At 35.0% G+C, this 23,596-nt stretch overlaps 4 protein-coding genes across 9 annotated transcripts; 2 read left to right on the top strand and 2 right to left on the bottom strand.

Annotated features, from left to right (window-relative positions):
* The first annotated feature begins 349 nt into the window (after positions 1–349).
* LOC123225235 (abscisic acid 8'-hydroxylase CYP707A2-like) lies at positions 350–2,927 on the top strand. The gene is made up of 7 exons (XM_044649145.1): positions 350–611; positions 706–1,024; positions 1,106–1,492; positions 1,652–1,826; positions 1,949–2,055; positions 2,150–2,268; positions 2,377–2,927. The coding sequence occupies exons 1-7, from the start codon at positions 412–414 to the stop codon at positions 2,471–2,473; spliced, it is 1,404 nt and encodes a 467-aa protein (XP_044505080.1). The 5' UTR covers positions 350–411; the 3' UTR covers positions 2,474–2,927.
* A 1,702-nt stretch (positions 2,928–4,629) lies between these two features.
* On the bottom strand, positions 4,630–8,176 carry LOC123225035. The gene is made up of 8 exons (XM_044648881.1): positions 7,995–8,176; positions 7,835–7,903; positions 7,700–7,729; positions 7,572–7,604; positions 7,428–7,498; positions 6,216–6,297; positions 5,144–5,236; positions 4,630–4,995 (listed from the first exon to the last, which is right to left on the bottom strand). Exons 1-8 carry the CDS (start codon positions 8,091–8,093, stop codon positions 4,939–4,941), a joined length of 534 nt encoding a protein of 177 aa, XP_044504816.1. The 5' UTR covers positions 8,094–8,176; the 3' UTR covers positions 4,630–4,938.
* A 278-nt stretch (positions 8,177–8,454) lies between these two features.
* On the bottom strand, positions 8,455–18,598 carry LOC123225034 (AP-4 complex subunit epsilon-like). The gene is made up of 11 exons (XM_044648879.1): positions 17,789–18,598; positions 16,755–16,940; positions 15,898–16,113; positions 15,692–15,802; positions 14,647–14,844; positions 14,406–14,537; positions 13,600–13,656; positions 13,390–13,506; positions 12,348–12,425; positions 10,593–10,736; positions 8,455–10,043 (listed from the first exon to the last, which is right to left on the bottom strand). The coding sequence occupies exons 1-11, from the start codon at positions 18,353–18,355 to the stop codon at positions 8,952–8,954; spliced, it is 2,898 nt and encodes a 965-aa protein (XP_044504814.1). The 5' UTR covers positions 18,356–18,598; the 3' UTR covers positions 8,455–8,951.
* A 986-nt stretch (positions 18,599–19,584) lies between these two features.
* Positions 19,585–23,533, top strand: LOC123224673 (decapping 5-like protein). 6 transcript variants are annotated; one of them, XM_044648341.1, is made up of 8 exons: positions 19,585–19,909; positions 20,055–20,155; positions 20,618–20,689; positions 20,787–21,659; positions 22,239–22,436; positions 22,527–22,637; positions 22,744–22,876; positions 23,104–23,533. In XM_044648341.1, the coding sequence occupies exons 1-8, from the start codon at positions 19,771–19,773 to the stop codon at positions 23,118–23,120; spliced, it is 1,644 nt and encodes a 547-aa protein (XP_044504276.1). In that variant the 5' UTR covers positions 19,585–19,770; the 3' UTR covers positions 23,121–23,533. The 6 variants fall into 6 exon arrangements, 5 of the variants coding, with proteins under 5 accessions (XP_044504276.1, XP_044504275.1, XP_044504278.1 ...); XM_044648340.1 differs by having other exon boundaries at positions 22,744–22,900; XR_006504037.1 differs by having other exon boundaries at positions 22,744–23,003.
* Positions 23,534–23,596: the final 63 nt, after the last annotated feature.

Below are 23,596 nucleotides of genomic sequence, written 5' to 3'. Positions count from 1 at the left end.
TTTATCCCATAAAAACCACTAAGCACATTCCATTTAGAGAGAAATATTAGAGTATTGAAAAGATTATGGAAGGAGGAAAAAAGGAAGAAGTCACTTCCCTTTTGTCAAAATCACTAGGCTCTTCTTGCAAGTTTCTTGACACGTGCTTCTCTCTCTCTCTCTCTATTTTTCTACATCTTTAATTTTGTTTCGAGTGTAGGCTCTTTATAGTTGAAGTATGTGAGTAAGGACATGAAATGAGCTGGAGGGAGATTCCGTGTGTGGGATTCAAGCTGTATTTGAAAGCCACTCTCTCTTTCCTTTTTTTTGTTTTCTTTCCCCCCTTATATATACCCTTCTTCTTCACTCCATTCTTCACACAACCAAACTTACTTCCCACTTCACCTTCAAAACAACTTCAACTTGTTCAACATGTATTTCTCTTCCATCTTTTTCCTTTCTTTCGTTGCTTTTCTTTTCATCTTTCTCTTTAACTCCCTTCTCAATTTTCTTTCTTCTAATGCCAAGAAACTGCCCCTCCCTCCTGGTTCTTTAGGCTGGCCTTATATTGGAGAGACCTTCCAACTCTACTCTCAGAACCCAAATGTCTTCTTTGCCTCTAAGCAGAAGAGGTTTGTTTCTGAATGAATGAATGAATCAATATTTTGTTGCTTTTGTATCTACTTGAATATATATATATATATAAATATATTGTTGTTGCTATAGGTATGGTTCTATCTTCAAGAGTCATATATTGGGATGTCCATGTGTGATGATTTCAAGTCCTGAAGCTGCAAAATTTGTGCTTGTAACAAGAGCTCATCTCTTCAAGCCAACATTTCCTGCTAGCAAAGAAAGGATGTTAGGCAAACAAGCCATATTCTTTCACCAAGGAGACTATCATACCAAGTTGAGAAAGCTTGTTCTTCGTGCTTTCATGCCCGAAACAATCAAACATATCGTCTCTGACATCGAATCCATTGCTAAACACACTCTTCAATCTTTGGAAGGAAGGATGATCAACACTTTCCAAGAAATGAAAACAGTAAGTTTCCAAAAACAGAGCTCTCTGTTTTTCATTCAAAAGTAACTGACATTAATAAGTTTTCCTTTTTGTTGCTTGCAGTACACATTCAATGTTGCACTGCTTTCTATATTTGGAAAGGATGAAATGCTGTACAGAGAGGATCTCAAGAGGTGCTACTACATTCTTGAAAAGGGTTACAATTCAATGCCCATAAATCTTCCAGGGACACTCTTCAACAAATCAATGAAAGCAAGGAAGGAACTCGCTCAAATTTTGGCCAAAGTCCTCTCAACAAGAAGGCAAATGAAGCTTGACCATAACGACTTGCTTGGATCTTTCATGGGTGACGAAGGAGGCCTCACCGATGAACAGATTGCGGATAACATTATTGGTGTCATCTTTGCAGCTCGCGATACAACTGCTAGTGTTTTGACATGGATTGTCAAGTACCTTAAAGAAAACCCCACTGTGCTGCAAGCTGTCACTGTAAGAAACCAAACTTAGGCTCCAAAAAGATCTCAACTCAATTCGATTATTCAATTGTATAGTTCAGAAATCAAGCAAAGTGAGAAATATAATAAAATATGATAATGATTATTGTCTCAAATGACTAATGGTCTTACCTGATGGTGGCTGGTTTTACAGGAAGAGCAAGAGGCCATTTTGAGGAGTAGAGAAAAGAGTGGTGATGAAAAGGTTCTGAGTTGGGCAGATACCAAGAAGATGCCCATAACTACTAGAGTGATTCAGGAGACACTCAGAATTGCCTCAATCTTATCTTTTACTTTCAGAGAAGCTGTGGAAGATGTTGAATATGAAGGTTAGTTACCTCAAATCTGACAAAATATGTATAGTACTTGTGTATTATTTGTCAGGATACGTAATAGTTTTTTTCATTTATTTCTGCTGCTAATAATTTTTCTTCTTGAAATAACTTCTCAGGTTACCTTATCCCAAAAGGCTGGAAAGTTTTACCTCTTTTTAGAAACATCCATCACAGCCCTGAAATCTTCCAGGATCCTGAAAAGTTTGATCCATCAAGATTTGAAGTAAGAAAATAAAATATATATATCAGAGTTTTTTTACTTTCTCATATTGATTCCATCATGTCTAACTCATATTTCTGCATTAATGATTGAACAGATTTCTCCAAAACCAAATACATTTATGCCATTTGGCAATGGGACCCATTCATGTCCAGGGAATGAGTTAGCCAAGCTGGAAATTTTGGTTCTTCTCCATCATCTGACCACAAAGTACAGGTTGGTAAACTTAGTTACTGTTTTTACCTTTGTGAAGATCCCCAAAATAGAAAGTATCTTTCGTAAAGTATATAGCTGACATGAGCAAATTTGTTTGTTTTGTTGCAGGTGGAATATGGTGGGATCACATAGTGGAATTCAATATGGCCCTTTTGCACTTCCTCAGGATGGTTTGCCCATCACATTAACCCAGAAGTCATCATAGGATGATAACAGCACTCAACAAAAGGCAACTCCTTAAACAGCTTCACAGGAGACAGACAACTTCCTAATATAGAGATACAAATCATGCATGCCTTCATTTCTGACTAATAGGCTTCTACTACTTTCTTTGAGAGAATGATGAAGATTAAAGACCATTTCGTCAAAAAGGGACAACAGAAGCAGGAAGAAACAAGTTTAAAGATTAGCATACTAAAAAGGACAATTGTACAGAAGAGCCCCGCAAAGATTATTTCCATTTTTTCTTTTCCCTTGTTTTCCTTGTTTTAGCTAGTTATCATTAGACAGAAACAACTCCTTGAGGAGTTAGATCAGATATGTAGGGGGGTTTCTCTCCAGTTTGAGAATGTTTTTGTAATTGTTATCACATATCAAGTGCCGTAAGGCCACAATGAAATGAAAATATCTATGATCAAAGTTTGATTCTCCCCACTTTATATCATTTCTTCTCACTTATATTTTATTGTTAGGGTATGATATTAAACACTATACTTAACCAGTCTTGTCTTAACAACATTGAGAGTATAAGTATTACAATATCATTTACAAGAAGATATGGTTCAAAGTATTTGTGACTAACCAAAAACTGCAACTAAATCATCGCCACCACCTAACATATATTGCATTGCTAATTTGCTCTTTCTGCGGCCAAAAAAAAAAAAGAAGGCTTCTACCTCGAATCAATGTGCTTGGAGTACCTTTCATTTCTGTGATAAGAAATGATTCCTTCCCATAGCCCACATTCTGTAATCCTTTTGAATAACTTAGATCAACATCACAACAAAGGCAGCATCTTCTCCCCGTGACTTCTCAGAACTTGAATATCTTAGAAAATTTTTCTGACTAATTATTTTTTTCTTGTAATCCAAGTACGTGTCCTCCATTCATTCTTTGATGTTACAGTTGGTGAATTCATAGATCTCTCTACAAAAAACATCAGAAGGCATTACATGCTTATCTCAAATTGGAATTAAAATTCAACAATGGGTGGTAGGTAGCTGGCGTTTTAGTTGATCAAATGCATGAATCGTCATTGTTTCAGTTGGGAGTAGCTTTCATGAATGTCAAAGCTGAGAACTATGGTTGATACAGATGAATAAAAGCGATTCATCAACAGATGAGTTTTTTTCTCAATCATAAATTTTATGTAAACAGGATATATGTCAGCACTGAACATGACTTTAGTTACTCCTCGTTTTCCTTCTCTCTTATTAAAACTAGAAAGAAATTACAAGTTTCTGGCACAAGTGCTCCTGAAGGAATGTGGTTATCATTTTATAGTCAAAGATTACACCTGCAACTGCGTGCAAGAGACTGTTATGATCCTATATTAAAATGTATAAACTTTTAGTGTAAACTAACAAAAACGGTTAAATACTCTATAAGCTTTTAAACTGTCAAAACATATTCTATGTTACAAATTTCAAAATCAAAACTATGATAGACTGCATGTCTAAATAAAGCCACTCTACATGTTCTATTGAGCACAGGGATACCAAATCCTGTAAGGAGAGTGAATGAGCTACTCAATAAGAGCAGCTTGTTATAAAAAGAATGAACTCAATCAACAAGCATGGGAAAAATATAATATGGCACAATGTCGTAGCAGAGTAGCCTGTCTACCTCTCAACCAAACCAGAACTGGTCTTTTCAATCCAACTAATTGCCAGCTATGCTTTGGTGAGCTTTGAAGAAAGGACAAAGATTAAAGTTTATGAGATGAGATGAAAGTTACAGACACCAAATACCCAAAATTGGATTCTAAAAAGTTTGCAATCACAGGTGCAATTATAACATATGCAAGTTTAAGGTTCCGAACACCCACTTGACTCACTTTTCAGTTTCAGAACCATGATTGTGAGGCAAATTGCAAAATCATCATACAGCAGACAAAATGGAATTCGGATGTCCGCCCTAAAAGCTCTAAAGAAGACAAAAGGTCAAGGTTGGTGTCATATAAACCATAATAGAGAACCACTAAATGACAAATAACAGTAAAAGTAAGTATGACAATGGAGAAGGATAAGAACTGCATCATGCACTGAGATTCAAAAGTTGATTTTCTAAATTTTATTGCTCATTCCTGTTCCACTAGACTCTAACAAATCCAAGGAAGTGCAACATTTCATACAGGTGACATTTCAAAAACGAAGCAACATTAATTATATATATGAAGTGCTATTACAATAAGTATAGAACAAAGAATATTCCGCAGCTTCTATTGTCAACAAAGAAACAGAAAGTTCTGGTTGAGCCACAATAAAAATGTTCCACAACATAAAAGAGTGGCTATACATGGTTAATCACAGCTAGCACGAATGGATTCTGACTTGGATAGCAGAAAGTACACACTAAAGAAAGTGAGATATTTATTTCGATACATATGTCGGTGAAATTCACCAATAAAGCAGCTTGTCACTACATCTGAGGATCCATCCACTCCAACAATCATGGATGATGAAGCCCACCATTGCATGTCCCATAATTTGAAATTCCACTTCTAAACTGTTCAATTAGGAAGACAATAAAAAACTAGTTAGGATTCATTTCAGTTAAATCAACCAGAAAATTTTTGCCTCAGTACTCAATATACATGTGTTCCTTGGTTATTTTTGTTTTTTCAGTTCCTCAGAAAGAGCAATAAATATCTCACCTTCTCAACAACATCTGTCATTCCTAAGATGTCTTCTGTTCTTTTCTTCAGTTGTTCAACACGTGCGTGGCTCAGGCGATTCTGTTCTTCAACCTAATGAATGAAGCAGAATAAATACAGTTTGCACAAACAGAAAGCATTTCTGAAGAGCACCTATTCTCACTAGAATCAAACAAAGATTTTTGGGCCATTACTACAGCCCATTTTCATTGTCTATGGGGATTATTTGAATAAATGCAATAATTTCCAGGAATAATGGATCCCATATTTGTAGTAGATTTGATTTTAGCAACTAAAGGATTACCCTCAGCAAATTAATTAAAGCATAAATTAGACTGAACAAGGGTCAAGCAGCATTCTAATTTAAAGGAACAAAAAGTAAGATTGGCTGCCAAGATTGACAGGAAATCAATACAAACGTTCCTTGTACAGATTGATTTCTTAATTTGCTATTTCTTCACTGTACACAGCATCCTACAAAACTTCAATCTAAGATAAAGAAAAATCATTGACAAAGCATGCTAACATTGAACAAAACTGAGTAGCAGAGGGACTAATTTGCAAAGTGCTACCACAAACACTTTTGAGTTCAACAAACTGGTTTCTGGGAAGCTGATATAAAATAGAAATGTCAGACAGTTTCTAGATCCTTTTTTTTATTGGTTAGCACATTTCCTAGATCTCCTCCCACCAAAACCTCCAACTACTATAAATTCAACCTTAATACAAAAGGGTAAATCAATACAGTTAATGGGTAAGGTTGCAGCATCTTGCTTGTTTCTCAAGACAAACGAGATAATAAATAGAAAATGAAGAAAAATATGAAATTAAAAATCCTCATGATCTTGATTTCTACTCTAGGATTTCAGCAAGTTACTATGCACAATAGTTGTAAACAAGAAGAACTCAAATCTTACTGACATAAAACTTCTTCAACCACTCAACAAAAATTGGTTCCACCACCAATCAATAAGTGTACAATGCATGTTAAAAAAACCTATGAAGACAAAAAACAATATTTTATTTATCTTTTTTTAATAAAGAAAGTTGATCTATTCTAAACATTACTCACCCTTTCCAACATACGCATCAAGTACCGGATCTCATTCTTTTTCGCCATTGACAGATCACAGGTAACATCCACAATATTTGTCCTGCACGTCAGTCAGGACACTTGAAATAAGAAGTCCATTGCAACAGATATAATGAACCACACATAGATTAAGTAGTTATTTAAGGACCATTGAAACCAGTTCCAGTCTTGAACACTGTAGTTGCATAGTTATGTTTTGTTATGAAGTCACCACAGTGACTGCATCAAAGCATGGATGATGATCAGAGTATGGAAACATAATCTCTAGGCAGTTCTTCATAAGTGGTTATTTGTTTTTAGGTTATACTTAATATTCCTTAATACTATTCGATAGTTAGGTCTACACTGTCAGAAAAGATTGCAACTGTCTTCCCCTTTGTTTTATTCTCTTCTTCTTTCTTAATGAAGCTAAATCTTAAAATTAATTACATGCAGGAGATTAAAGTGAAAACTTCATTGTAGGAAATATGGGAACACATAACAAAGCATAATGTCTACTAGGATCTGACACCACCAATGTATGTGCCTTGTACTGCTACTAAATCCATTCTTCAAGAGTAAGTTGTTCACGCATGAAAATGTATGTGTTTGCAGAATGAACTTAAAAATAGGCCTTGCAGAATGTAACTTGTTCATAGAAGAAAGTCTTCTTAATTTAGAGGCAAGTGTTGTCAAATCTAGAGATAAATCAGAATGTGGAAATACAACTGATAAGTACATGAATACTCTGCACTGACATGTCCAGCGAAACAGTCGTAGAACTTCAAGTATCCAAAAGGTTCTATCAATAACTAAACATTGTAAACCTTAACAGTAACATGAAACAATCAATTGTAACTTGCTGCTAACTGTTCACCAAATTAAGAATTAATGGCAAAACAACACAACTACAGCCTAGCAGCCAACCTGCACACTACCCTTTTCAAATAATAATATGATAATATCAGAGGTCCAATTCAGAATGCCTCACAAGTAAAGTCATTTCGCTCATTCTTGTTAATGTACTGTGTATAAATTTATGCTTAATAGTGTTCCAAATGACCATATAAAATCATGAAGTATTGGTTTGAGCAGCTTAAAATATGTAGCTCAAGCATATAATGATATAACTAAAAGATCTATTACAAATGGTGAATATTGAAATAAAAAATCATCAGTTAAAATAAGTATCAAGGGATAGGATAGACCTACTTATCAGAAGATAATAGATCCAGACTTTGTTCTTCCACAAGTTGCTCCACAGTATCAAGAGCGTTTCCCACCTTCAAAGTCAAATTTAATTCAATATTAGAATGCAAGACCTATTAAATTCATTAAATAATGAATAAAATGTACCTGAGTTTCGAGGCATAAAGACTGAAACTCATCCTGCAATATGCAAAAGCGGCAACATTTGAAATCAACAATCATAGAATAGAAACAAAGCATTTCAATCTTCTGAAAAACAAAAGGAAAAATCATACCTCAATGTTTTCATGCAAAGAAGTAATCACCTGAAGTTTCCATATTAAAATATACAGCTATTAGTTCAAATTTCGAACATTAACCGAAAAATAAATCTGTAAAAACAGCTCTGAATAGATTTTTAGAGAGGGGACCTGGATAAATAGACGGTGGAGGCAATCTTGCTCAGAAACAGTAAAGTTACTGAATGCTTTGCTGAAATGCTTTTTTAGTTCAAAAAAGTTGTACTACATATCAGAATTGATAATTGATGTAGACGAAAAAAAATTAGCAAATGAAGTGAAGCAAAGTTACTTGTTTGGAGCAGGTTGTGAGAAGAGAACGAACAGCGAGCTTGAAAGACTTGTTAAGATCCGATTGTCTTGACCCGACGAAACCGTGCATTTTCTCCATGTCTCACAAACCGGTTCACAGCCTCGAAGTGGAAGAAGACGCGAGAAAGGGGAGAGGATAATGCACTGGGCCAAAAATGAAATGGGCCCGAACCTGTTTTAGTGGACCAAATTTTGAATTACGCATACACAACTTATTCCAGATGCTGGGTAGGCATTCACATTCTACGTAAATAATATTCTAAAGAAATTTAGTTATATAAACTATGAGGTACTAAATTGTTAAGAATTGTGTGCTCGGAGTATTCACCTAACCCAACAGTCAATTGCCAAATATAAGCAAAAATTGTAACAAAAGAGCTTCGTCTCATAAAAGCAGTCAAATCAGTGATACAAATTCTATCAACTTATTAAGACGGCAATCACACAAATTCGTTTCGTAAACTCATATTGAACCCAATATTCGTGGTTTCTCTTGCTCCATACAAAATACAAATTAATTCGACATCTTAATTTCGGTTTGGAACCAAAACGTAATGAAAAAAATAAATGAAAATTCCAAAGTAAACTCATTGATACACCATTATAACAACAATCTCAAAGTAACTTATGCAGTGCAAAAACAAACCCATACAGCCAAAGTCCTTTTCCCCACATGAGTCCTCCCAGGTGGCCATAAAAGAGCTCAAATAAATACTCCCATGTACACCAACTCTGTTTCTAAGTTTCTACAAAAAAACTATGTTGTCCACCAAAGATACAGATATGTACCGCATCATAAAACCACAACCTCTCCAGGCACACCACAATCTTCTTGCCAACTGTATAATCGTAACTCAGACTCATGACCTACTGGAAAGGCGGCAGTACAGAAATCCAAAACTAGAACACAATGCCATCAACTTCCATCCTTAGCAATTCAACCCAACAAATCTTTGAATAAGTTGGGATTTTGACTGGTTGGGGTCACACCCATCTGCCTCACGAGAGCATCCTTTTCCAATGCTTCTTTCATGTTTGGACCTTTACCAAATTGTGAGTGAGCAGTTTGAGTTCCTTCATGAGCATTTTTGATAGTTGTATTTGACAACCCAGATAAGAGATTGACATCAACACCACTCCCACTCCCACTCCCACTGCCACTCCCACTCCTAGTTGTCTCTGAATATAGTCCTATAATATCAGGTGCTTTGCTAGTACCTGCTGCATTGTGATTCACACTTGGAATGACTTGGCTTGAGTCAAGCAGTCCTTCCAACTGCTTAAATGGATCATAGGATTGTGCACTAGGAACAGTTGGCTCTCCCAAGTCAAGCAAGTCTGGTTGTGGTTGAGCAACCGTTTTCTCTGCTGCATTTTTATCTGATCCTTTTAACACCTGAGGCTTCTCTGCAACATGGCCGCCTGACTTGCCAATCTTATGCCCAGTTGCAGATGTTCGCCTTTCAGTTTTTGATGAACTACCAAACAATGATGCAGCAAGCTTCTGCTTCTCTGGAGGAATTTCATCTTGTGCTTTCCTTGAATCATAGAAAGTTTCACGTGACCTTGTGTTAACAGTGCCTGATACATCAACTACTTTTGTGACACCATTCACTGTTTTCTCAGGAACAGAGCTTGAGGTCGATGTTTCAGAAGAGGAGTAAGTAGGCCTACCCCACTTCTTTTGAATCCCATCAAGTCGTAACCTGAGTTCCGAAGGATCTGAACTGGATATAGAAGGAAGTGATGCTACCTTCTGGGTTTCCCTAGGATAGGATGGCTCAGGCACCGGAACAAGTTCAGTAGATGATGCAAGAGAAACTGGAGGAATCCTTGATGGCACTGTAGGCTTTGGAAGCTCATATGCCTCAAACCGAAGACCATGCATTGAAGAATCCTGATGCTCTTGGGTTCTAAAGTTGCTGACAGTTGCCATCCCAGACCGTTCATTCTCTGGAATATAGGGCTGAGCCCCCTTCTCCAGAGCCTGTTGCACATAGCCACTCAGAAATGAAAGATTTTTATCAATCTGCAAGAAAAAAAAATTAAAGATATTACCATTCAGACAAAATTATGGTAAAAATTTGAGAACAATGTCACACAGGTGCAACAGAAACAATAAGACTGATTGAATCCCAAACACAAATTCAGCACTTTATTTTTTCTTTGTAGATACATCCTAAATATTCATGGTCTTCCAAACATAGTAGATTCTCAGAAACATATTTCCTAGATGAAAACTGGTATGCAATTAACAAGACCACAACACATACAATTAATATTGTTTTAAGTAAATTGGGGAAAAAATAGATCTACAATTATAACATTAGGAGAGAACCCACTATTGTAAAAACACAGGAAGATAAAAAAACCTACAGCAGCAGCCTAATCAAGAAAATTATGTTTCAGTAGAGGACAACCATTACACAGAAATACCAAGTATCAACACCTAGTCTATGAATCTTGGCACCACCCAACAGGTGGAGAAACATAATTTCAGCATAGGTGAACATATATAAAACCCACAAATTTAAGCACAAGAAAATTAAAACAGCTAAATTGAGCAACTATATCTAACCTCAATATCTTCACAACTTGCATCTGAGGGCATTATGATCTCAACAGTATGAGCATCCAAGCCAATGAAAGCTTGGAGTTCGTATGCGCGCTGCTGCAAGTCTGTTGAGTGTGAAGCCGACAATTCCTCAACCAAAGACTGACACTGTAGCATGAGAAGAAAGAGTTACTACAGTGTCACAATGAAAAATCCATTAATGCTGACAGGAAATTGATATTAATATCCACACATAAAAAACAAGGAAAACTATAATCACCAGATATGTGCATCACTAATATCAAGATTAATTTCTACAATAACACTAAAGTATACCAGAATTTAGATGAAGACATTGTAAATTCACAATATAATTGGAGACAATGACATTTGGTTTCTGTTAACAATGGTAGAGAGATTCAATTTCTAATATAATTAAACATAAAAAGAGAGTTCATTTCATGTCCAGTAACTTCATAAAACATTAAGGGTGCGTTTGGTTGACGGTTTTTAAGATTACCTTGGTAATCTATCTTTGATTCCCTTGTTTGGTTTGTCAGTAATAAAATATTACAGTAATCTTCTATTACCAATGCTGACGTGGCAGATAATATAGGTGATAATCTGATTACCACCTTCACCTTAGGTATTTAAAGATTACTTGGGTAATCTTGAGTTTATTATAGAAAAATTATTATTTATTAATTTTTTGAGATAAAAATAAATTTATTTTTAATTAATATGACAAATAATATAAAAAATATTTAAAAATAATTATATTTAAAGGCATTTAAGTAAAATAATTTACTAGTAATCTTTTATTACCTTTAACCAAACACAATAATTATTTATACCTATCAAATTTTATCAAACAAAATAATCATTTATACCCGGTAATCTTCTAAGTAATCTATCTTCAAGATAATCTTTCTATTTTAGTAATTAGACATTACCCAAACCAAACGCCCCCTAACTATTCTTAGATATCCTGACATTTGTAATAGTGATTTTAGGTGGAATCGTACTAAGATTGATATTTTATTAAATCTATCTTTTAAAATGAGAAATCTTAACAGATCTTCATTTCAGGCTAAAGTCATACATGTGATCAGCCTTCCAGAACATCATGGGTTTACAAGGTATTAAAAACATCACGATAAGTATGGTACAATTTTGCTGCTGTAGTTTCTTACTAACTACAGCTTCACAATAATGGTTGACTGTCTACCAGCACTAGTATGTTGTTCTTTTGAAATCCTTTATTAGGCTTCTCAAAGCCTTCACACATTAATGCACAATCAATGCCAATATCTTTGAAGAAATTGCAAGAAATTTCATGCAAAATGGTTAAGCATAGGTAATGCAATTCTACCCTTAACACATAATATTTCTGAGTTACCTTTATGTGGAAAACTCTGATGGAAGATGTGTTTGTAAATAAACATGACAAGTACACTGACTTTTTAAGTGAATAAAATTATGGGCAAGGAACATATATATAGACTAAAAAAGGGGATGGAAGTGCTGTATTAATTATACTGATTCCAATGTTATGCAGATACTTCATTATTATAAAACAAACTTGTCTACTGTAATGCCCTTGCAAATGATTAATTCCTGTAATACTTGCAGGCTTAGGCAATACTCATGAATTCCAGAAAGTAATTCAATGATAAATATCAACAAAACATCAACAAAATAAACACGGTTCAGAAGTATTCAAATACATTGACTACCAAATCTAGGAATCAAATAAAATAGCTGGACAAGAGAACATACCTCAGGTAGCATATCCACTTTCCTCCCAGCAGCTATTTCGAATGCATATATTTTCATTAGTGCTGTAATGGCATATGCCTTCAAGATAAGCAAACAGTTATTGCATATTCAAGAACTTGAGAGCAGACAGATGCAAAGACATATCACTAAAATGAGAATTTCATCTCTCTAACTTGTATTTCTCACAACAATATATCATTCAGGAGCAGGTAACTATAACATAGACATATGCAAGCAACCAGAACTAATATCAAGATTAGCAAAGACAGTCAACAAAAAATCTTCAAAAAACTATCATCCATAAGTAGATAATTAATCAACAATTGGAACAAAGCATGAACAAAAAAGGTATAATCTAAAACTTTCTGACAATAAACCAGAGATTGCTAAGATCTGCAATAATATCACTCATCTGGGAGATAATGCCTGATATTTTTATTTAAGATATACTTACTAAATTGACTCAGTTGGATGAGATAAAGACAGTTTTCTGAGCCTTAAAGGAGCTGTAAAATGAGAATATTTCTTCACAAATACGATCCATTATAAACGAAACTAAGAAATCCAAGCACCAAGCATATAAATAATAGTGAAGCTAGTGAAGATCCGGACCACTTACATTGAGACAACTTTCATGGTGATATTCATATCAGACAGAAAATAGTAAGAAAAAACAATAATGCAAGAAAAACCATTGTATCATTTTCCCATGACCAAGGTTATGGCCCTTAAACAAAACCTAGGATGCATGTCAAATTGCATGCCATGGCCATATATATCTAAGTATGCAAGGACAGTGCATTTAAATCAAAAGTTCGCGTAAAAAAGGTTCCCAAATTCTACAATTCAATTAAGCATCAACACAGTGTAGAGAAAAATAGCCAAGAGCAACTATGAAAGCTGCCTGATATTATTGCCATCATACATGAAGCTTAGAAGCAATTACAAGAATTGAAGACAAAACACAGATAACAACATTGCGATAAGCCCGGCAGCAGATACAATGTGACCATCACAAAACTTACAAAGAAAATAGTGATACCTTAACAGTTTCATCATTTGAATATGCCTCTGCAACATCACATAATTTTCCAGTGATGTAGGAAGCAGAAAACTTTCCATCTGCAGTGCCATACTCCCCTAGGACCCAGCAAATGACCTGCAACCATAACCAACAATTAAGAAACCTAACAGGGTTGACCATCTGGAACATAAATCAAAGAAAAGAAAAGATATATGGGGCAGCAGGTACTTGAAGAAATACTGATGGAAGCTTTGGCTCTCCAATAATATGCAAATACGATTCCACCTACTCACATTAAATAAATAAATAAACTTCAAGTAGCAGAAGATAATAACCAGAAGAACTGCAAAACTAGAGAATAGGTGCTACTGATTTATCCTTCCATGTAAATCTAGCTTTTATCAAGATATCTCACAATCTAATTAAAAGGTGCAATAAAATTGTTTAAATTAAAATAAAAACTTCTCTAGCTACAGTCTTTCAGAGCAAAACATTTGTGATGAAATGATGAATGCATCAGTTATGCAAAAACTAAAAAAATTGGACTATTCTCATACATATAATGTAACTTATTCATATTAATTGGATAATCAGTTCTTCAGGTTTTGAGACAACCTGTAAAATTTGGTTAGTTACCTTTTCAGCAGCATACCTAACATCACAATGAATCAAAATCCATATAGAAAAAAAAATTGCTTTTTCAATATTCTGGAGTTCATAGCATAATATACTCATTAATTTCAGATTCTTCATGTTTTATAATGAATTTCCTTTTTGGAAGGTTGGCTGTATTAAATTTTCAATCATGAAAATTGTCCTAGAACAAGTGATAGTTGTGTGCATGGTTCATTATACATCATTCTAAATCCTAAATCATCTGTGCCACATGCTTATCTTATTATTGAAATTTAGACATTTAGGTGCCTCTTTTAAACATGCTTAAAACAAATGTTCTGTAGTCAGAATTTTCCAAAACTAATTTATCAGCTATGCAAATAATGTATGTGCATGAAAACGCATGCAAGGAAACATACAGCAGATGATCTCAGCTGACTATCTGCACTATCATCTTCCTCCCCGAATCCTTCAGCTATCAACCGCATCAAGTTATGTGCCACTTTGATATTCACCAGGTCTCCAGCATGCTCAAAGACCTTATTCATGGTCTGCACAGTAAACCCATTCGGCATGATAAAAGTAAATTTGTATTGAGACCAAAAAGAATAAGATTAAGCAACCTAGAGGAAAAAAAAAAAAAAGTAACATAGCAGATACCTGTATAAACCAGTGGTTACTTGGTGCAAATTGCTCGGCTAGTTCAACACACCGAGATGCTATTTCAGTTTTGTAATGATTATCGTTAATGCTAATCATGTAATCAATCATGCGGTCAACAATCACTTCCACATTGGAGGACTTTGTCATTTTATACAGTAGTTCAAAGGTTTTACGTTTTAGAGTATCATCTGGGTCCTGTGACATGCACAAGAAAGTTTCAAGGGAACCATATATTATAAAAATTAGTAAGATAAACCATAAAGATAAGTACAAAGAGGTTCCTATCTAATCCAATGCTTTGAATAGAATTTCCCACACCAAAGGCACCCATAAAATTAAACACTACTTATTCATTATGCATTTCCAGTATTTCCATTGGATAATTAATGGCAACAAATAGATGGTGCAAACATACAATGATGCATTTCACTGGTAAGCATTCTGGTACTTGATAGTCCTACTTGCTTTACAGTTTTATAAAGCTGGTAGAACACCTTAAGATGGAAAGCATTAAAAATGTGTATTGCACACCAAACTAGCTCATCAAATGCAGCTCTCCCATCAACATAGCATAAGAGCATATTCCAATATGTAAAATGCACTAAATAAATAAACAGCAATTCAATCTATCTATACGAAGCCTACAAATAATTTCCCTTTCCCTTAATCAAGACTTCAAGAGGCTTGAGGAATCTCTTTTTCTTCTCCAGCTATAATCTCCAGTTCGTTACAATGTTAAAATGAAAAATAGATGAAGTAATAGCAAAAGAAAGAGAGAAGAACCCAGCCACTGCAAGAAACATCATGTGGTAACGACTAAATGACAATAGAAAATCATAAACAGTTTGCAGATCAACATATAACATATACATTAACCATGAGATGAAACTGAATGAGGCTGCCATTATAGCAACATCACCAAAATTGAATTTGCTAAATAGTAAAGGAAAAGAACACGGACCATTAGCAATTTCAACCGCCTTATGGACCCTAAACAGCATTAATCTGTACTATAAAGCATATGAAAAATATTCACCCTCACCTCTAAGCAATCAATGACAGCTAGTTGGTGCTGTTCAGCAATCTCTGGGCTAGTCTTTATCAGGCGACCAAGCGCATCAATCCCCATGTATTTTAAATTATGACTATCACTCTGCAAACAATTAACAGTATCATAATGGGAAGTTATCACATGTAGAAGCCAAAATAGTCTGTGAAATCATAAATGCACAAAATTTCCAAGTGAACCTTTAAAAATCTGGCAATTATGTCTGCAGCAGATTCTAATAACTTGGGATTTGGATATATAGAAGATACACAACATATGCACTCATACAGAACAGCATTTCCTATATTACTGGATGAATCACACTTCCTGAATATGTCACCCACAACAGCATACATGTTCGCACTTGCTTGCTTGTCACCACTTCCCAGCAAAGCCAGAATTTTCAGCAATCTGATCTGCATTATTAAACTAAGATTTAAACTAACAACATCTCCACAAAAAGAATGGTAGATTAGAAAACATAGCCAAAAACAACATTTTATAGATTCAAATAAGGTCAAGAGATATTATTAAGCTTATAAAGAAACAATATTGAAAAATATTTAATTCATACATTAACTTACACAAATTATGTCACATGTAAAATGATAAAGCAAGGAGTTACATATACTCCATATACCCCCAATGCATCATTCACTAAAGGTGTCTCAGGAAAACTCCAGAAACTTGACTTCCATAACATAACATAAATATTGCCTAATAAATTCCATAACATAACTTAAATATCACCTAACTGTAAAACTGTATAATATCAAATGTGCGGGAGAAAATGTTTTGAAAGATAGATGTGAGATAAGATTGAAACATAAATATTGCTTATAATGGCGACCAAAACAACAATGAAATGATAATTATGTCTTTTCTAACCCTGACAAGATTCAAATTTTAATAAAATCTGAAAGATCTCACCAAAAATTTATTTATTTCTCATAAAGTTTCAAAATATGACTAATTGTGCAAACAATCGCACACTATAGTCTCCATCTTCCCCTATTTCATATAAAAACAACTGAATAAGGAAAATTACACAACATACCTGAATGAACGGGGCAGGCATCTGGTGGTAATCATAACCCTTAGGCAATCTACGTTCTGCTACTTGTTTAAGAATACTTACAAAGCTGATCACTAAGTCCTTATAAGAATTGACATCTATTGTAATAAGATCAAAAAGAGGGCAAAGTGTTGCACCCATAACCCCCGGGTCATTATCACAAAGTTTCTGCAATGAAGAAAACCACATTATTAAACATGAGAAAATTCATATAAAACATAGGAAAATAAAACAAAGTTACAATGAAGATTCAACTCTACATCAATTATCACCAAAAGGAAAAAACTATCAACATATGCTCAAGAAGTCATTACATAATAACATCATCAGTAGAACTGATTGGAATATTCTATTAATTGAAAACAGACTAGACTATTTGGTATTATCATGAGTTATAAATTAAAATCTGACAGTGACCAAAAAAAAATAAAAAACTTGTAAAGTACCTTGGTTTGACACAAGTTCATTGCAAAATTAGTCACATGTAATCACAATACTCAAATGTGTCAATTCACCTATATATAAGTTATGAATCAAATAGCAGTAGAACAATGTACTACTTTTCAATCTATTGTCAAAAACAACCACTAACTAAATAGATAGTCATTCAAATTTCTGAATAGAATCATCAGAAGTTATTTTTGCTTAAAAGAAACAGTTATCCAAACAGACTTTAATTTTAATTACATTTTTAATGATAGATTAATTCAAACCAGTGGTACCAGACAAATACTAAAAAACCAGTCCACTAATGGGCATCATGCAGCTCAACATTGAAATTATCCAGTTAGTTTAATATCTCAAGAAATGCTGCTTCCAATTAGTTGGACAGCGACTATAATGCTAAAATCGAAATAACCCAACACAGTCAAAGCATCTTAAACATCACATGCAGAGAATAAGTGGTGAGCAATTCTTAAAATCATACACTGTCTCATTCAGCAACCAACTTTTAACTCACATTGCACCCCTGGGTCAAACTCAAAACTACCATGCTATCATTCACAAACACAAACCTTCCGAAAATTAGAAACGAGATGCTGAACCGAAGAAGCTGACTTCTGATAAAACCGATGAAGCGCCATGATCGCCTTCTTCCGAACAGCCTCCTTCGAATGTCCCAACAACTCCACCACCTGCGGTAACACTGCGGGAATCGTCTCCTCATTAATCAACTTACACACCGCATTCAACGCGGCACAAACCACCAAATAGTTATCCGATTTCAAATCCTTCTGAATCGTATTAACAATCAAGATAATCAAATCATGATCCTCATTCAAAAACAACGTAACAGCCAAGTAACCGGTCCGTTTGAGTACCAAATTATCATCATGAGTCATCTTAACGGCGTGAATGTATCCAAAAGACGCGTCGTGGCCGAGCATTTCGATATAGACAAGACGGATAATGAACTCTTTCATCTTCCTCTTGGGGATTTCAGGCTCAGAGATTCGACGCTTTAGGGTTTCGATCTCGTTGAGAACAATTCTGTCTTCTTCGGCCTTGGATCGTGCCTCACCGATGGATTTGACGAGGTCGAGGAACTCTTTGGATTGGCCGAATCCACCTTGGGAGCCCATTGCGAGCTCCCGACCGATCGTTTTCAATTGCTCCAGCTTGGTTTGATCCGATGGTCTAAATTGGATTGAAATGAAATGTAAGACTCTGATTAATCAGAGGGAAATTGGGGGAAGCGTGTGAGTTTCAGTTTGTGAAGGTTAGATCTGAAATGTATATGAAAACATACATACATAAATCAATATGTGTTTGTGTTTCTGTTTCTGTTTCTGTCCGTGAGAGATTTCTGTTTTGGCACGCCTGATTATTTTATTTGGCATCAAGGTTACTGCAAAGCTGTTAAAAAGTGCTGTTTCGACTTCAACTTTCGAGAAGTGGTTTTTACTTTGAGTGATCAAATTCTCTTCTCCCCCTCAAGGTTTGCTTTGTAAACTTTTTCAACTTGTGAATGAACAAATCACATTTTCCCGCTAAATTGTTTAGTTGGTTAATAAAAAGTGAACTATGACACAATGCAAAACTACAATTACTATATTACCACTTATTTGCCCCCCATCCACCTCATGTCACACCATTTGGAGTAATGGTGAGATGTGATGGGTTGATTATAGGAGATAAGTTTCAATAGTAAGAAATGGTAGAAAAAATGTAGAAAAAATTGTATTGATGAAATACGATGACGGTGGTGGGCTTTAATTGTAGGAAATGAGTTTTGATAGTTAAAGATAGGTTTTGGTTAAGTGTGGATTTAAGTTGAATTCAAATAAGGGATAACTTGAATTTGATTTAAATTTATAAATTTCAACTTTTACTTAAGATCAAGTTTATTTAAACAAAAATTTGTTAAAAATGAAGAAATAAAAGAGTTATTAGAGAATATAAATTTATCAATAAACTTTTCGATGAATTAATTTAATTCAAATTTAAATTATTAGAAATATTGGTTTTGTAAAAAAAAAAGAAAATGGCGATAATGGTGGACTGTAGTTGTATAAGATGAGTTTGCTATATGTATTATTCATTTTTAGTACTATATATGAATAAGACAACACGATATTATAAACATGTTATAGAAAAGTTCTACCGAAAAAATGGATTAAATTGTTTGCATCAGATACTATTAGAGATTAATGTAATTCTCCATATTTTAGGGGCAGAATTAGGAATAATCCTCTCTAATTTGTATAAATATAATTGAAAGGTCCACATAAGCCTAACTTGAAAGATTGGGCCTGTAGTTAAACATTATCCGGCCCACATCGCTCGTCTCCAAAACATAACATAACGTAGTCTGAAACAAACATAAACATGTAACCATATATTCTTTGCTTCGTTTCTGCACCAAACAAGATCTTTCTAGAAACTCGATCAGACATTTTCGTTTATCCTTCACTTTCCTTTCGCAACTTTCTTCTTCACTCGCGTACTGTTCTTCTTCTTCTCAAAACCTTGCCTTGTTATACAATAGCACGGAGGCATGACGACTGGGAATTCAAAAGCCGGAGTGGAATCGTATATCGGAAGCTTCATTAGCTTGATTTCCAAGTACGAGATTCGTTACGAAGGCGTTCTTTATTATCTCAGTGTTAGTGATTCTACCATTGGCCTTAAAACCGGTGTGTTTCGCACTCTTTTTCTACATTACGTTTAAATATGAATTTTTTTTTTCTGAAAAAGGTTTGAAATGTGTGTACGTAAATTAAGCTAGGGTTTCTGGAATTTCTGTTTGAGAATTTTTGTTTTATTTTGATAACGTGGCAGTGAGGTCGTTCGGCACGGAGGGACGGAAGAAAGATGGACCGCAAGTTGCTGCGTCTGATAAGGTTTATGAATACATTCTGTTTCGTGGAAGTGATATTAAGGTGAGCTAGAGTGTAATTGTTCATTGTATGATAATGTATTGTCAGTTTTACTTGTTCGTAGTGGTTTATTTATTCCCTTTGTTGTATCTTATTATAAAAAAAAGAAGAAGAAGAAGAAAACAACTCTGGCAGGTTTTACTTTAAGAAGTTTTTTCAGTGGTTTACAAATGCCACGAATTTCATGATTTCAATGGTGGAGTTTTAAACTCTTTGTTCCTTAATCAGAGTTGGAGAATATCCATAAAAGGAACACTCAGCAGTTTGAAATATGGATTTTAATAGTGATATTTTTCCCTCTTTTGCGATTGGGTATTGATATTTTAATGTTGGTGCATCTCTTATACATAGAGATATGCATATGGACAGACTATACAGTCATATGCTGTGCAGATAATTTTCAGGTGGTTGTAGATTATAGTTTTTTAAGTATGTATGTTGACTTCTATTGGCTTTCCGTATCAGGATTTGGAAGTTAAGTCCTCTCCCTCTCCCCAAAGAGAGGATCAGATATATGAAGATCCTGCTATCATTCAGGTATCAGTACGTGTATATATGTTAGTACTTATTAATATTTTGAGACCAAACTGGAAAATTTACTTCCTTCTTCCCCCTTTTTGGTCTTTCTTTTTAGTCACAGTATGCTGGGGTGCCTATGAATTCTCCACCATCAGCATCATTCAGTGGTAAAACTTTGATGGAATCAATTCCATGGCAGGATACTTCTGCTCTGACTACTAGAGATAATCCAGGTGAAATGCTTACATATCAACCGGTAACCCAGGTGGGTTCTCTGAATCAATCTGAAGCCTCCAAAAATTCTGGTGCACAATCATTTTCCACACCGATGTATTGGCAAGGGTATAATGGAAGATCTAGTAATAGTTCTCACTCTCCACTGCATCCTATATCTTTTTATTCTCCATCCACCGTGTCATCTCCGTTGACAATGCAGAATGATGCAGAGAATTCTGAGCCTGAGGCTTCTCTGGTTTTCGGATTGATAACTGCATTGGAGCCTGCATCTACCTCCTTAAATCCTAGTTTTTTGTCCCCTCTTACTCCAACACAATGTTCGATGTCTCCTGTTATGCCATTCTCATCGTCCTCTAAGGCATCTCCATCATCCACTGCCCCATATATGACTGATAACGATCTAAACATGTCCTTGGTTCCTTCCTCTAGCCATTGCACAAAAACTGTTGAAGCTCAAAATGCTTGCAAACCTAACACTGAGATTTTGGTAGACCATCCTGCACAGTCGATGTCGTATCCTGCATCATCTTTTCCGGGTTATGCTTCAGGCACCTTGCTTACACCACCTCCATCTCTGTTAACTTCAGTTCAGTTAGTATCACCTAGACCACCTGTGCTTTCTACCACACAGAAAACGTATGCTGATCAGAAGGATATGGGTGCATTCCAATCAACATCATATAATCCTCCATTCGCATCTGCCGAAGTAACTCAAGCACCATTGTTGCCATTGCCAACTCCTGCACCACCGGTCAGGACTTCTTGAATTTTAATTAAATTTATTCTAATTAGTTGGTCTTCTTTGTGGGTACTAACTTTACGCTACTCCTCCTAGTTGTGCGTAATTGCCTGTCTTTTCAAAGCACTGTAGAAATGTCTGACTAGTCAAACTTGGATCTTATCTTGCCAAGATTCAAAAATACCTGTTGCATTTATTTCTTAAACACATTTTTTATGAATCTTGTTGAGAAAATGAAGGTTTGTCTAGAGATTATCCACGAAAGCTGAATTTGAAGCAACTGATAAAGTCAGATGAAAAATTGTTGCTTTTTGAGACACCACCAAATCTGTCATGTTAATGTGTGTCCTTTTATGGCTTTGAAATCATTGTTAATTGCTTGGTTATGTGCTCTGATTCTAATTTGTATAGCAAGTGTCTGAGTAATTCAGTATTTCCTGTACCACTTGCTTATGTTAAAGACCTTGTCTTCCTTTATTGTTTGATTATGAACGAGAATGGTTTTCATTGGTTCTAAGTACTCCCAAATATAGGAAAGGCAATTTCTCATAAATGGTGAAGTTTCTATTTACAGTAGTGTGGATTTTGCAGTCTAGGTACTCTACTACTCTCTTTACTGAAGAATTTGATTTTGAAGCTATGAACGAGAAGTTTAAAAAGAATGAAGTTTGGGGTTCTCTTGGAAAGGCAAAGCAAAGTGATAAATCAGAGGATGTTGAGAACCAAGAATCTGACCAGGGTTTGGCTGATAAAGAGGCTTATGCCCCCATTGACAATTCTGAACCTAAGGTAGGTTTGAGGTTAAGCTCTTTTCCTTCACACATTTTGAAAGGAACTTAAATAATTAGTTTAAATAAACTTTTATGTTTTTCTGTGCAGCCTGCATACAATAAGGATGATTTCTTTGACACAATTTCTTGTAATTCACTTAATCGTGGAACAAGGAATGGGCAGAATCGATTCTCTGAGAGAATGAAGCTGGATGCTGAGGTTTTTTATTCTTAATCTATCTCTTAAATCTAGAATTGAATAACAAATTGAACCAAAAAATATCATACTGGAATGACTGATTTCCTGTCATTGGTATTTCTTACAGACTTTTGGCAACTTCAGACAGAGACCTCATCTAGGTTATGGTAGTTATGGTGGTGGACGGGGCGATAATTACCGGGGTTCATATGCCGGGGGAAGAGGATATGGACCATATGGTTATGGTTACAGGGGACGTGGTGGGTATATGCATATCTAATGTGGTATGAATTCTATATTTGAGAAAAAGTCCTTGTCGATCCCATTTTTGCCTTTCATCTATATTAACCTTCTTTTCAATCTCAAGGTGAAGTGATGCTAGTTCATGTAAGATTTTTTGTTCTTTTGCCCATGAGCTGGCCTTTCACATATACTAATTGAAGGATGAGTTAATGAATTCTTTCTTTTTTGTTTCTCTGTTAATTAGGCTATCTATGTAACTAATGAACCCAGGCTTCATCCATGTAACCCTGTTAGTAGTGCCAAGTGGAAAGATTTTTATGTCACCTTATGCTGATCATGATGGAGTTTTTGGAACAATCTCTTGTTAATTTGCTCATTTCACATGCGTCTGCAAGGTGGATGCTTATTTCACTTGTCAACCCTCAACTCTGTTTGCTAAGTTCATGTATATTGAATCGATCGAAAATCTTCAGGCGGTGTAGGGTGTTTATCCATACTCAACTGTATTTTATTAATATGAGATTTATTGATAGTTTTATAATCTGAAATATATTTTGATAGTTTAGGAATTCACTTTATTATTTAACAAATATTGTTTTAGGATCTCCAAGTGATCTTGGATACTTGACATATTCAACATCTATCCCATTTTATTGAGGTTGAATTTGGCTTAACTGCACCTTTTACCTTTGAAAAGCAATCGGAAACAAAAAAATCATACAAAAATAAATGGCTCA

The sequence above is a fragment of the Mangifera indica genome, chromosome 9 (genome assembly GCF_011075055.1).
Source record: "Mangifera indica cultivar Alphonso chromosome 9, CATAS_Mindica_2.1, whole genome shotgun sequence".
Taxonomy (NCBI): Eukaryota; Viridiplantae; Streptophyta; class Magnoliopsida; order Sapindales; family Anacardiaceae; genus Mangifera; species Mangifera indica.
The sequence above is the reverse complement of the archived record's forward strand: the minus strand, read 5'-3'. Positions and strand labels throughout refer to the sequence as shown.

What these genes read in the sequence shown, in the direction of transcription:
- LOC123225235 (XM_044649145.1), top strand. Translation starts at nt 412, where the DNA reads ATGTATTTCTCTTCCATCTTTTTCCTTTCTTTCGTTGCTTTTCTTTTC. An exon ending in TTTGCCTCTAAGCAGAAGAG is followed by an intron (nt 612 to 705) that starts GTTTGTTTCTGA and finishes TTGTTGCTATAG; the next exon opens with GTATGGTTCTATCTTCAAGA. An exon ending in CTTTCCAAGAAATGAAAACA is followed by an intron (nt 1,025 to 1,105) that starts GTAAGTTTCCAA and finishes TGTTGCTTGCAG; the next exon opens with TACACATTCAATGTTGCACT.
- LOC123225035 (XM_044648881.1), bottom strand. Translation starts at nt 8,093, where the DNA reads ATGGAGAAAATGCACGGTTTCGTCGGGTCAAGACAATCGGATCTTAAC. An exon ending in TCACAACCTGCTCCAAACAA is followed by an intron (nt 7,904 to 7,994) that starts GTAACTTTGCTT and finishes GAACTAAAAAAG; the next exon opens with CATTTCAGCAAAGCATTCAG. An exon ending in TCCACCGTCTATTTATCCAG is followed by an intron (nt 7,730 to 7,834) that starts GTCCCCTCTCTA and finishes TGGAAACTTCAG; the next exon opens with GTGATTACTTCTTTGCATGA.
- LOC123225034 (XM_044648879.1), bottom strand. Translation starts at nt 18,355, where the DNA reads ATGGGCTCCCAAGGTGGATTCGGCCAATCCAAAGAGTTCCTCGACCTC. An exon ending in TGCCTGCCCCGTTCATTCAG is followed by an intron (nt 16,114 to 16,754) that starts GTATGTTGTGTA and finishes TTAATAATGCAG; the next exon opens with ATCAGATTGCTGAAAATTCT. An exon ending in CAAGTTGTGAAGATATTGAG is followed by an intron (nt 10,044 to 10,592) that starts GTTAGATATAGT and finishes TTTTTCTTGCAG; the next exon opens with ATTGATAAAAATCTTTCATT.
- LOC123224673 (XM_044648340.1), top strand. Translation starts at nt 19,771, where the DNA reads ATGACGACTGGGAATTCAAAAGCCGGAGTGGAATCGTATATCGGAAGC. An exon ending in TGCCAACTCCTGCACCACCG is followed by an intron (nt 21,660 to 22,238) that starts GTCAGGACTTCT and finishes TGGATTTTGCAG; the next exon opens with TCTAGGTACTCTACTACTCT. An exon ending in GAATGAAGCTGGATGCTGAG is followed by an intron (nt 22,638 to 22,743) that starts GTTTTTTATTCT and finishes TATTTCTTACAG; the next exon opens with ACTTTTGGCAACTTCAGACA.